Below are 13,578 nucleotides of genomic sequence, written 5' to 3'. Positions count from 1 at the left end.
TTACACTCCCCACTTTAAACTATATGAGTGCTAGATTTCACCAACAGGAGGGGAGAAAAATATAAAGCAATATGTCTTCTTTTTGCCTACAGGACTATTAACTTATTGTAGTATCTCAAAGAGTTTCTAGGAGTTACAAATGGATTTGAACATACTGCAATCTGCAGTGAATATTTCATTTCTAACCTTATGATGGAGGTAAGGTCATTCCTGAAGCAATTGAAGGTGGTTGAGTCTTGGATACTGGCTCAAGGAACTGCAAGAATAATGTCCTGGTACCCACAGCCACAACCATCATTTGTGCTACATATGACCCCAGGCAATGGAGGCGATTTCCCTCAATTCTCATTGACTTCAGTTTTAACTAAGATGCCATGCTGTCTTTTAACCTCTCTGGAGTAAGGCAGCTCAGAGTGGTCCCAGCAGAACCCAAACTGAGCATTGGTTGACAGGTTATTAATAAGTAAATGTCACTTTAAAGGACTATCAATGACACCTTTTAATCACTTTACTGATAACAGAGCAGATTGATAAGGTAAATTGATTTATTATTGTCACATGTACTGATGTTTTGCATGCCATCCATACAGATCATTTCATTACAACAGTGCATTGAGGTAGTACAAGGAAAAACGATAACAGAGTGCAGAATAAAGTGTTACAGTTACAGAGACAGTGCAGTGCAGGCAGACACTAAGGTGCAAGGCCATGATGAGGTAGATTGTGAGGTCACGAGTCCATCTTATTGTGCTAGGGGACCATTCAATAGTTTTATAACAGCGGGATAGAAGCTGTTCTTGAGCCTGGTGGTACCTGCTTTAATTAGCCAGATTCTCTTTGTCCTGCTTTTTGTGGCAAGACATAACTGGACAATTTTACACACTGTTGTTTAGATGCTACAGTAGTCAGTGGGAACTTGAGAAGCGGGTGTGTAGAGAAATTGTTCATAGTTGTAGGAAAAATAGGGTTGTATTAGTGGGAGATTTTAATTTCCCCGGTATTGACTGGGCCACCCAGAGTGTTAAGGGCCTGGATGGGGTGGAATTTGTGAATGTGTCCAGGAAAGTTTCCTTTGTCAATATATGGAGGGACCTACTAAAGAGGGTGCGACACTGGACCTCCACCTGGGGAATGAGGTAGGGCAAGTGGCAGGAGTGTCTGTCGGTGAGCACATTGGGTCCAGTGTCCATAATTCTATTAGTTTTAAGATAGTGATGGAAAAGGATAGGACAGGTCCACAGGTTAAGGTCCTAAACTGGAGCAGGGCTAATTTTGGGGGAATTAGGCAGGATCTAGCAGAGGTCAATTGGGCGAGCCTGTTTGAAGACAAAGGAACAAATGGCAAGTGGGAGACTTTTAAGAGTGTGGTATCAAGAGTCCAAGGGCAGCATGTTCCTGTTAGCATGAATGGTAAACCTGGCAGGTTTAGGGAACCTTGGCTGACGAGAGTTATTGAAGCTCTGATAAGGAAAAAGAAGGAAGCATACATTTGGATTTAGGAGATCGAGGATGAGTGAATCCCTTGATGACTATAAAAAGGTTAAGAATACACTTAAGAGGGAAATCAGGAGGGCAAAGAGAGGGTATGAGATGGATCTGGCAGGTTAAGGTGAAGGAAAGGGTGGCAAGGGAGAGAGTAGGTCCCCTTGGAGATCAACAGGGCCACCTTTGTCTCAATCTGCAGGAGATGGGTGGGAGTTTTAACAAATATTTCTCTTCAGTATTTACTGAAGAGAAAATCATGGTTGCTCAAGAGATAAGAAAAACAAGTATAGATGTTTTGGAGAAAATTCATATTGCCATAGAGGAGGTATTTACAGTCTTACAACACATTAAGGTGGATAAATCCCCAGGGCCTGACCGAGTGCATCCTCAGACTTTGTGGGAGACTAGAGAAGAAATTGCGGAGGCCCTTGTGGAGATATTTGCTTCATCGGTAGCTGCTGGTGGAGTTCTCGAAGACTGGAAGGTGGCTAATGTTGTTCCGTTCTTTAAGAAGGGTAGCAAGGACATGCCAGGGAACTACAGGCTGGTCAGCCTGACATCAGTAGTGGGGAAGTTACTTTGGGGGGAGGGGGGGGTGTAGTCTGAGGGACAGGATCTACCAGCATTTGGATAGATAATGTCCGATTAGGAGGAGTCAGCATGGCTTTGTGCGTGGAAAGTCGTGCTTGATGAATCTTTGAGTTTTTTTAAAAGATAACCAAAAGGGAAGATGAGGGTAGGGCAGTGGATGTTGTCTATTTGGACTTTAGCAAGGCCTTCAACAAACTCATGCATGGTTGGCCGGTCTGGAAGGTTAGGTCCCATGGAATCCAGGGAGAACTAATTAGGTGGATTGAAAATTGGTTCAGAGGTAGGAAGCAGAGGGGGGTGGTTGAAGGTTGTTTCTTGGAATGGAGGCCGGTGACTAGTGGTGTGCCAGAGGGTTCGGTGTTGGACCCTTGTTATTCATTATTTATATAAATGACTTGGATGCAAATACACAAGGTTTGATCAGTAAGTTTGCAGATGACACGAAAGATGGAGGTGTTGTTGATAGTGACGAAGGTTATCATAGATTACAGGGGGATCTTGAGCCATTAGGGAAGTGGGCCGAGGAGTGGCAAACGAATTTCGATACAGATGTGTGAGGTGATGCATTTTGGAAAGTCAAACCAGCATAGGACGTACTATAAATGGTAGGGCACTAGGGAGCGTAATGGAACAGGGGGACCTAGGAGTACAAGTGCACAGCTCGTTGAAAGCGGCATCACAGGTAGATAAGGTGGTGAAAAAGGCATTTAGCATGCTGGCCTTCATCAGTCAGGGCACTGAGCATAGGATTTGGGACATTATGTTACAGTTGTATAAATCATTAGTGAGGCCGCACTTGGAGTACTGTGTACTGTTTTGGTTGCCCTATTATAGAAAAGGTATGGTTCAACTGGAAAGAGTGCAGAGAAGGTTTACGAGGATGTTGCAGGACTATAGGCCTGGGTTATAGGGAGAGGTTGGCCAGGCTAGGTCCTTATTCCTTGGGACGTAGGAGATTGAGGGGTGACATTATAGAAGTATTTAAAATTATGAGAAGCATAGAAAAGTGGATGGTAACAGTCTTTTCCCCAGGGTGAGGAAGTCCAAAACTAGGGGGCATAGATTTAGGGTGAGAGGGGAAAGATTTAAAAAGGGACCTGTGGGGCAACTTTTTCACCCAGAGGATGGTGAGTATATGGAATGCCCTGCCAGAGGAAATGGTTGAGGCAGGTACAATAGTATAATTTAAGAAGCACTTGGATAGGTAAATAGAGGGGCGAGGCTCGGAGGGATATGGACCTAATGCAGGAAATTGGGGCTAGCTGGGCAGGTACTGTGGTTGGCATGGACTCGTTGGGCTGAAGGGCCTGTATCTGTTCTGTATTGCTCCATGCTACTGTTGTAACTGTACAGGAAAGCTTATGGAAACATTGAAAGAAGTGATTCTGTGAGGACTAATGCCAGGGTGTTGTCTGAACAGACCTCCCAGTTTATGCAGTAGTTCTTAGATGTTTGTGAGGAGGACTTTCCTAGAATTGTCTGGACAAGTATACCTTTGCTGCATCCACATCCACTGCCTAGGTCTATCCAGATTTATTACTAATATTACATATTGACAGTAGTTTCATGCAGCTGTTAAATTCGTAGGTCAGTCAAGAGAGCACTTGGAAGTTCAGTACATTGCTGTAGGTTTGAAGTCATCTAACCCCATGGGATAAGGATTATTGATTCCCTCCCAGAAAGACGTTAATGAACTAGATAGGTTTGTTGACAATTTGCTGGTTTCCATTCCTAGTCATCATTACTACTACCATCTGCAGAGGTGTACATGATTCCCTCCCTCCAACCCTTGTGGGCACTCAAGCATGAATGTGCACAATGTAACTGGACGACTTGACTGCAGAGGAAATTATCCCTGCGCTTTGCTGGTGTCAGCAGCCAAAGCCACGCACATACTTTTCAGGAAATGGTAACCTTTGATGACTCCTGTTAGTTCTATTTCATAGATTGCTGGAGGAACCCCACAAAATTTCTGACCAAGATTACCTAATTATTGAAAGGCACTCAAGTCCTCCGTGGTCCAGAGTGATTCATTACTCCATTGGAAGGTGCATTAATTCACTTTGCCGTTCATACATGAACGTACAGAATATTTCATGAAAATTCAGCAAAAAAGTTGTAGCTTTATTTCTGGGAATGGATTGAATTTTACTTTGTTGCATTTGTTTGTTTTAGGTCTGCAGGGACTTTTATCTTGGGAACAGTCTGATTACACAGCACTTTCCTTCGTCTGGGTGGAGAGGTTATCTATTTTGTGAACCATTTGAAATAATCAGGTAGCAATTTGCATTGCCATATCAGCAGACAACCCAAATGAATAGATGATTAACCAAAAATGTGGGACGAGCAGAATTCAGGTTCAATACACGAGCTGTTGGCAGTCTGGCTTTATCCTTGTTTCCCCTGGGTAGATTATGCAACAAATATCAAACTGTAAGATTACAGGTAAAAGAAATACAACATTGCAAATGCAAACTAAGCAATTTTGTAACTGCATAATTTTGTCACAAGCAATTGCAGCTCTTATTTCAAAATTGCTATTTCATAAGTATTAGTTTTTGTACTCCAGTTTTGTTCTTTGTTAAAAGACCGAACCATTTCTATTTAACACCTTAAAAAAATCAGCCACTATATTCTCCAAATTCCCACATAACTGGATCCCAATCAAGAGATACATTTATTATTTTTGCAACCACAAGGACATCAATTTTAAGATTTTGGTACAAATCTTTAACTAAAAAACATTGAATAGATGATTACACAATTTGGTGTAAATTCTGAAATGCTGTACATTCTGCTAATAAGAATGAATCTAGTTTGAAAAAATATCATGCTTGGTTTGGGTTAGAAATTTCCAGTAGGCACCATATGAGAGAAGGAAGACAATAAAAAAACAAAGTGTTTTTGACCTGAAACATTGACTCTTTTTGTCTTCCCACAGATGCAGCCTGGCCTGCTGAGTATTTCTGGCACTTTCCATTTTTATTTTGGATTTCCACCATCTGCAGTTTTTTTTCCATTTTCAATTTCAAAAAATGTGTCAACTTTGAGTAATATATGGCAAAAGGAAGTAAAAATGAAAAAAGACATTCTATTAAATTCAGACCTGTTTTTTGGAAGTGAACTTGTTGCACCTATCAATTTTGTGGATGTGAAAACAGCTGAAAACAGAACTAATTAAGAAATCAAAAAAGATTAATGTCCTTAATGATTGAGTAATCAGAAATTATGAAAATTGAGTTCTCTGGAGTAAATAATTCAGTGGTAACTGGTTATAAGTGGTGAACTGTAGTATATGGGGCATGCAGAAAATATCCAGAGGTTCACAATAAAATCAGTGGATCCCATATTACTCACTATTAATTCCCAAGGAAAATACAGAAAAATGAGCCCAAAGCAAAATACCAAAGATACTGGAAATCTGAAATAAAAAGAGAAAATACTTGAAATACTCACCAAGTCAGGCAGCATCAGCAGAGAGAAGTGCTTCAGATCAATAAGCAGGAAAGTGATTAGTGGGCAGGCCCAGAGTTCGCTACCCAATCTCTCATCATTTAAAAAAAATACCCTGCTTTTCTGTTTTGAGCACATCTTTCCGTATATATTCCACCTGTTGATCCGTATCTCCCCGAAGCCTCTTTACGTCCTCCTCCGTACTTACAATCCCACCTAGAATTACCAGCAAACTTGGAATTATGACATTTGGTCCCCTCAGTTAAATCGTTGATTTTGTTTGTGAATTGTTGAGGCCCAAGCAATGATCCCTTGGCACCTAATTAGCCACAACTAGCTAACCTGAGAAGGACAGCATCTCATATTCCACTTGGGTAGCCTACAGCCTAATGGCATGAACTTTAATTTTTCCTATTTCAGGTAAATTTTCCTATTTAAGTGATAGGGAAGGCAGAAAAATTAGTTCCACTAGTAAGCAAGTCCAGGATTAGGGAACTGTCAAAAAAGTAAAGCTAGACTTTTGTGGAGAAAACTTTGCATCATCTCAGTGAGGGGGGAATTGGATATTTTAAAAGCAAAGGGAGGCAGTAGTTTGTAACTCTCCTGCAAACAACAATTGGGATTTTTTTTTAAGAACACTTTATTAAAAACATTAAACAAACTACAGATACTATGCCCATTCAACTGAGTGGGTTCTCACAAGGTTAGACTGCAAGTTCTGTGAGCAGATTTCACAATTTAGATGTCAGGGAATCCCAGTGATCTCCCTGCTTAATCAATGGATTTCATTGGGAGTCTAGTCCAGTGATTGCATGCAGCTTAGAAATCACCAGTGGAACTCAGATAGTAAATCTGAAACTTGTGTTTGCAAGGGAGTCCCAAAACTTACTAGTACTTATTCTGACAAGAGTCTAATATTTGGGCCATTATCTCATTCCCACTCAGGTAATGACTGTTTTTCACCAGTGAGGGAAAGGTATTCCTGGGCTTGTATGTTAAGGACAGTACTTTGCAGGGGTCAGTCTCAAAACAAGGGTTTGGCATTCATGACAGAGAAAGGGACAAATTTCTTCAACCAGACGGTGGTGAATCTTTAGGATTCTCTCCCAAGAGGGTTGTAGAGCTCAGTGTATATTCAAGATAAGATTCAAAAAAATGTTGTTGCCTAAGTGAATCAAAGGGTTAGTGCAGGAAAGTGGCGCTGAGGTTAATTGAGTGACAGAGCAAACATGAGGGATTGAATGGCCAGTTTCTATTTCTTATGTTTTCTTATTTATGTCACGAACCAGCAACAAAAGAAACACACTGAGCATGATTCAGTGTTAAAAACTATTTTATTAATTACTACTTATGATAATACGTAAAATAAAAGTAAAAATGTTAGTATGTTAGAATTCAAAAATGTTAAACCTTGAACGTTAACCCCTAAAACTAAACTCTTCGTGTGTGTGTGGCAAAGTCCCAAACTCCAAGTTCAGGAATGGTTCTTAAAGTTCAGTTCCGCAAGCCATAAGGTGAAACATGAGCAAAGGCTTCTTCAACAACCACCGTTGTCTGGAGATAAGACGTAGATGTAGAGAACATAGGGAGAGTAATTACGAAATCCAAATGTTCCACGATGGAACCCAAACGACACCTCAGTGTTTACTCGGTAGTGACTTCCTCACCCCGAAAAGCATCCGAATAGTGGTCGTCCACACAAATACCTGTTTCCTTCTACAGGTCAGCAACAAAGTGAACTCCACCGGATTACTTCCAATTTCCATGCATGGATTTCAGTGGCAAACACAGTTATTGTTTCCCATCCATCGATAGAGAAAACTAGCAGGCTGGTGTCTCTCTCCCTTCTCTCTCTCCCTTCTCTCTCTCTTCTTCTGACTTCTTCAACAACGTCATTACGTCCTTTATCTTCTGTTGACGTAAGCACGTCCCACACACATACACAATCTTAAAAGGACATTCACTGAGTCCGTAACATTTAATTCGTAGACTTTCTTTTTATTTACAGCACTTCTGATATATCAGTGCCTCTTTTAAGCAATTCTCTTACCTACTACCCTGAAGGAAATTACTTCACCTTAGTGTGCAATTCAGCCAATCCTATTAAATTTTGATAGCTCAATCGAGGTTCCTTTATTAATTTGAGTTTTGACAGTGAGTGTATATAGTAACATTGATCAAAGCAGATACAGTCCAGCCTGATCCTTCCCCAAGGTCCTTGTATATGCAGTTGAGTGGGTTGCTCAAATATAAGTTAACCAGTTTTCCCTTGGTATTGAAGCAGACATGTATCACCTCAGTGGGATGGAGAATTGGATATTTATTCACTCTCTGCAGAAACTGAGCTAGTAGGAAACCTTAAATCTCCTTTAAAATTCCATTATTAATTTGTAACAGTGATATGATCTATATATGGTTGGATTATATTAATAAAAATATTTTGTTGTCAGAGACTGCAGTAATAAAAGTGATGAGAGCTGTGTGTAGAATTGCTGATGCTTTTACTTTTTCTAATTAGAGTAGGAACTTGTAATAAAGGTAAGTATATCTTTTTTGATGGTTTCTGGCAAGAAAGAAGTAACAAACAATTTAAGAGGTATCAATACAACTTGGCTTTTCCCTGGAAGAGAGGACTATCTGGCAACTCATAGCTCTGGCTGATCAAATAGTAGTTGGCATAGTGCATATAACATAGTTCTTCGTAAGGATGCTTATCAAATAAATTGCATTTCAAAGCAGTGACCAAAAGCCATGTCAAGAGGCAAGTGTTAAGAAAAGTCTTAACTAGAGAGAGGGAGAAGTAGAAAAGGTTTAGGGGATGGATTTTTTTTATGATTATAACCTGGGTAACTGGGTATGGCGCTCAGTAGTATGGGAAACGAAGTAAGGGATGGCAGAGGAGGTAAGGTCAAGCTAATGGAGAAACTTGAATTTTAGTGGCTGGCAATTGATGTACATTCACAATCATAGAGATGGTGGATGAGCTACATTCCGAGTTAGGACAAGCAAGTAGAGTTCTGGACAATTTCCAGTTTATAAGATGTGGATGACAGGGATCCAGAGAGCAATGAAGTAATCAATTCTAGAAGAAATAAAAGCTTAGCTGAGAAAAAGCAAGGGCAGATGTCGAATATCATAAAGATGGAAGACTCGAATTTTAATGATGGAGAGACTACGAGGTCAAAAGCTCAACTCAGGGTTAAATAAAACACCATGTATGCAAAGGTTCAGATTCTGTCTCAGATACTCCACAAGGAAAGGGATGAAAATGGTGGTCAAGGAATTGAGTGTGCAAAAGGGCAAAAAGCAATGGCTTTTGTCTTCACCATGTTTCATTGGAGGTGAAGTTGCCTCATCTAGCTGGATGTCAGCCAACAAAGTGACAGTGGAGGGATCAGGAGTGCTAGTGTTGAGATGTAGTTGAGTGTTGTTGCCATGCACACAGAACCTGACATGTTTTTAAGATAATGTCAACAAGGGGCAGCATCGAGTTGAGAAATAGAAGTGGGCCAAGGTTAGATCCTTTGGAGTATTTGCAGGAAATTGATGAGGACTGCAAAGTAATAGTGGAACTGGGGTGGTCACTAACACAGCTGGACAATGGGGGTTGAAGGATGCTGCGGTCTGCAGATAGATATAGAGGAATGATTACACTTGTGACTTTGTGCAACTGATTCATTACCCCAGCACAAGTGGAAATCAAATTGGAATGATTGAGACAATGGGTTACAGAAAATATTAATGCAGATTAGAGAGTTGGCAGCATGCACGAGGATTTCAGGAGGAAGGGGGGGGGGTTAAGGTTACACAGTAGCTTGTTAAAACAATGAATCTAAAGATTATTTAAGTAATGTCAGACACTATGGACAGGATGGTGGGTGGTGGGGGAGAGAAAGAGAAAAGCCAAGTGGTCATTCGTTCAAGTGGAATAAAATCGAGAGGTTTGCCATGGACAAAATGAGCCTACAGTATTGAAGATATGAGGAAAAACGAGAGAGAGAGAGAGATTTGACATTTATCATGATAGGGACCTTCAGGGAAATTTTGACTGGAGAGTTAAGGAGAAGGGAGAGATGTGGCAAAAGTAGAACGAACAATTTTAATATCTTACTAATTTTAGGAACATTGTGTAGTGCAATTGTCACAGATCTGATCTAGTAATCTAAAGAAATGAATTCAGACTGCCATGATCAGATCTGGAAATAATATACATAGAAAATGAAAAGTGGCTATTACATTGTTGGATTGTTGTAAAAAAAAGTTTTCATTTGACACTGACATAGCTGCCATTTCAGCAAGTCACTCCTGTTTAAAATCAAACTACTGCAAAGAAATCGTTACTCAAGAAAGAGGATCTCTATCACTTTCTCAGGGCAATTAAGGCAGGCACTAAATGCCATCAACAACCATAATCTGGGAATGAATTAATTAAAACTCCTGAAAACTGGGGAAAAAATACATTTTCTTATCTTTAAATAGTATTACTCAACAAAAGTAATTGTGCCCCCAGATATTTGCAATTCTGCCTAAAAAAATTTCATGTTGGTTAGTTGAGATTGAATGGATCTACAAAAAAGTTATACTCCTCACCCTTACAGCTACGGCACATTACATCCAAAGGGTCACGCATTATAGACTCTTTTCAAGTCCGAAAGGTTCCAGCTGTTATAGACTGATGCGGGAAAGAGGTAACGCAGGAGGCAGGTGGTACTTTGAAATGAGCTCTATTGTATTTATTGGATTTTCATCTCTGCTGTATACCACCACCAGGATACCTCCTTGTCTAACTTAAGGAACTACTTCAAACCATCCTCAAATTTGTTCATTTTGAATTTTTTTTTCTCCTAGATGATAATGATGATGGTGGTGTAACGCTTGGGAATAACATAGGATCAATGCAAGATAATATTGCATTAAAAAAAGCCGGAATAGACCCAAGGTACTCCATACAAGGAACTAAAGCTGCAGTACAGATCAAGGCAAAACCTTATCGTCTAACTGGTACAGGAACAAAACAGAAACAATCAACAAAAACTGCAAAGATTAGAAATTATAATCTACGCGATTAAAAGACAGTGTGAAACTAAGACCTGAAGCAAAAAGTATAAGGTGTTACAAATACCAGATGAGATAGCTTTCTCATACTGAACACTAAAATAATTCCAACATCAGTAAGTGAGGATGTGTGTTTGGAAATACAACTTTGAAAAGGCAAGGTACATGCTATATGCATCAGTATGAACAAAGATAGAGGCAAATAAAAAAAAAGGAAAAACTGGGTAGATTGCAAAAATAACACACCTCCACCAAAAGTAATATTTTTGTGAACACAAAGTATTTTTTAAAAATACTTTCATTGCTCTACTATATGCAAAAAATGCCTACAATAATTGTCATTGTTTTCACTGCAAAGCTAAAAATTTAAGTAAGGATGGACCACGTGTGGTATCTGAACAGATCAGCACATTCAACCATCTTAGCACACCTGTAGGACTGCATTCCAAGCACTGTGGGACCACCTTCGCCTGAAGGACTGCAGCAGTTGAAGGCGAAGGCTCAGCACCACATTCAAGTGCAATTAGGGATGGGCAATGAATGGTGTCCAGATCCCATAAATAAAAAAAACTGCAGGTTTCCAACACCTAGGGATTATATGTGCACTGTAAAACTCTACTTGAAATGTATTTAGCCTGAAGAAAACCTCTCATCTTCCCCTTGCATGTCAACAACTCTATAAAATTAATGTGGTACAACTGATACAAACATCAAGGTTTTGCTATTGTAATGAGAACAAAATGGGTCATTTCAATGTAAAACCAACAGTAGCTTCTGCAGTACACATGCACAGTTAAACATGGAAATCCAAACATTGCTGTCACTGACTCCTTGCTCCTCTACAGGATACGCCTTTTTTTCTTAAGATTACACTGGTTAATGGTTGTAAAAGACAACTTCAGGTATATATGAATCACATTAACAGCTCAGTTATCCACTATTTCACTAATTGGCGTGCTCCGGTAACCAGCTCTTTAGAAAGTGGCAATGACAAAACTGGGACAGCACTGAGGAAGTACCCCAGATCACAGTAGGTTAGCTGGCATTTTTGTTTAAGTGATACCTGTCAAATTCAGCATGTGCAAGGTACCCAAGCTTTTAAAAACAGAAGATACTGGAAATACTCAAGTCAGGCTGCATCCATGGGAAGACAACAAGGAATTAACATTACAGGTTGAAGACCCTTCAACAGGACTGTCAGAATGAAAAAAACAAATTAGTTTCAAGTTGAAGAGAGGGTAAGTAGGCAGTTAGGGAATCATTGGGATCACCTGGGCATCCTTGGCCTCACCCTATTAGAGGTATTCTTTTTGTCCTATCCACTTCTCTCTTCCCACCACCTTTGCAACTTAAAACATTTTACCATTTGCTATTGATGGACTTTTTAAAATGTTTGTTAAAAAGGATGCTTTTAAATTCCTGTCTGTGAGAATTCTTCAATGCAATTGGCAGCTTGCCATGACATCATTGTTGCCAAGTTTTAGGAATCTCCTTGGACTGCCTGAAAACAACATCAAGAAATTTAGGGTCCAAAGCAGAAATGACAAGATATTTAAATGAGCAGATTTCTTCAAGACTGGTGCTTTGACTTTGATTACCGTCATACTGCTATTGGCTGTAAAATTAGGATCAGTGCCACTTCTGAATCAGAGGTTTATGAATTCGAATTCTATTTCTATGTAATAATGACAGACATTCTGGATGAATGAGGCAGCATCTTGAGAGGTTCCAGTCACTGGATGAGAATTTAATTGAATGCCCTGTTCTAATGATTCAGATGAGAATTCAAATGACATTAGTAGAAGACATGTAGGAACTCTCTCAGTATTGTGGCCAACATTCCTCCCTCACCATCAACAGTAAAATAAGGTACATTTATTGGTCATTCTTCATATTGTATTTTGTGAGAACTTCCTGTAATCACATCAACACATTTCAAGCTATTCCACTGTGTGAAGATGTTTTCTCAACAGCTAATATCAAACTTCAGTACAGAAGTGGTACTGGAATACTTTACCCACACAGTGAATATGGCTAAAATCCACAACAAAACTGAAACCCAACTGATACCGGAATAAATCAGAAACATTCAACTACCGATTGGAAAGATTAGAAATTACAATATCCATAACTAAAACTCACAGGAGCTTAAGCAAAACATACAAGTGTGACAAATACCTAATAAGGATTGGTTTTATGCCAAGTATCACAAAAATCCAGACCATACTGCAATTACAGTAGAACTCCAATAATCCTTTCTCCCAATATTCAGAAATTCCGATAGTTCAGCATTGGTCCACTGGACTTCAGTTCCCACACTCCCTTTGACAAACTGGGGCCCTGGTTCCCACAGTCCCTTTAAACTCACTTGGTTGTGTTTCTTGAAGCTCGGTGGGGTTCTCTTTTCCACACTCCCTTTAAACTGACCAGATTCATTGGAAGATTTATAGCACTAATATGTAACATTAAATAAAAGTGAATTAAAAATCTTTTGGGGTATTAATCTGAATAAATTTCAATAGTCCATAAAATCTGCTAGTCCACCACCACCACCAAAGTCCTGAGCGTTTTACTGTGCACATTTTAGAATCCTGGCAGGTTTAATTTCACCAGTGGTGCAGTTTGGACCTTTTTTTTATTCTCTATGTAACCTAATCAAAATATGACTTTTAAAAAGTTGGTGTCCAATTCATGCATTTTAGTTTGATACCATAAAAACAAATGCAAACAGGGAGAACCTGAAGCCAGTTGTGATCCCCAGTTTCTCTTCTAGGTGAGATCATAAACTGGAGATTGGGTGAAAGTTAGTCACGTGTGGGAATATTAAAGCTCCCTCTTTAATATCTGTTACTCATTTTACAATTCATATATGCGGATAGCTGAATGCTGTTAAGCATAAAGAAATGTCATGAGAAAATGAAATGACAATATGATTTTCTGCTCTTAAATTATCTTCTAAAGAGAAAAATTAAAAGCAATATTCATCTATTAGCA

The 13,578-nt window shown here is 39.5% G+C and overlaps 1 protein-coding gene across 5 annotated transcripts in view; it reads left to right on the top strand.

The window, feature by feature from the left end:
- Nucleotides 1-13,496, top strand: part of ccdc57 (coiled-coil domain containing 57) — a 112,575-nt gene extending 99,079 nt beyond the window's left edge. For 3 of the 5 annotated variants that reach the window (XM_052033136.1, XM_052033140.1, XM_052033135.1), the window contains one exon: nucleotides 10,378-13,496. In XM_052033136.1, the coding sequence (XP_051889096.1) occupies nucleotides 10,378-10,598 (221 nt within the window). In that variant the 3' untranslated portion in view covers nucleotides 10,599-13,496. Of the gene's footprint in view, nucleotides 1-4,251; nucleotides 4,353-5,017; nucleotides 5,122-10,377 lie in introns of those variants that run through there. The other 2 variants (XM_052033138.1, XM_052033139.1) reach the window with 2 other exon arrangements.
- The last annotated feature ends 82 nt before the right edge of the window (nucleotides 13,497-13,578 follow it).

The sequence above is a fragment of the Pristis pectinata genome, chromosome 18 (assembly GCF_009764475.1).
Source record: "Pristis pectinata isolate sPriPec2 chromosome 18, sPriPec2.1.pri, whole genome shotgun sequence".
In the NCBI taxonomy this organism is placed as follows: Eukaryota; Metazoa; Chordata; class Chondrichthyes; order Rhinopristiformes; family Pristidae; genus Pristis; species Pristis pectinata.
The sequence above is the reverse complement of the archived record's forward strand: the minus strand, read 5'-3'. Positions and strand labels throughout refer to the sequence as shown.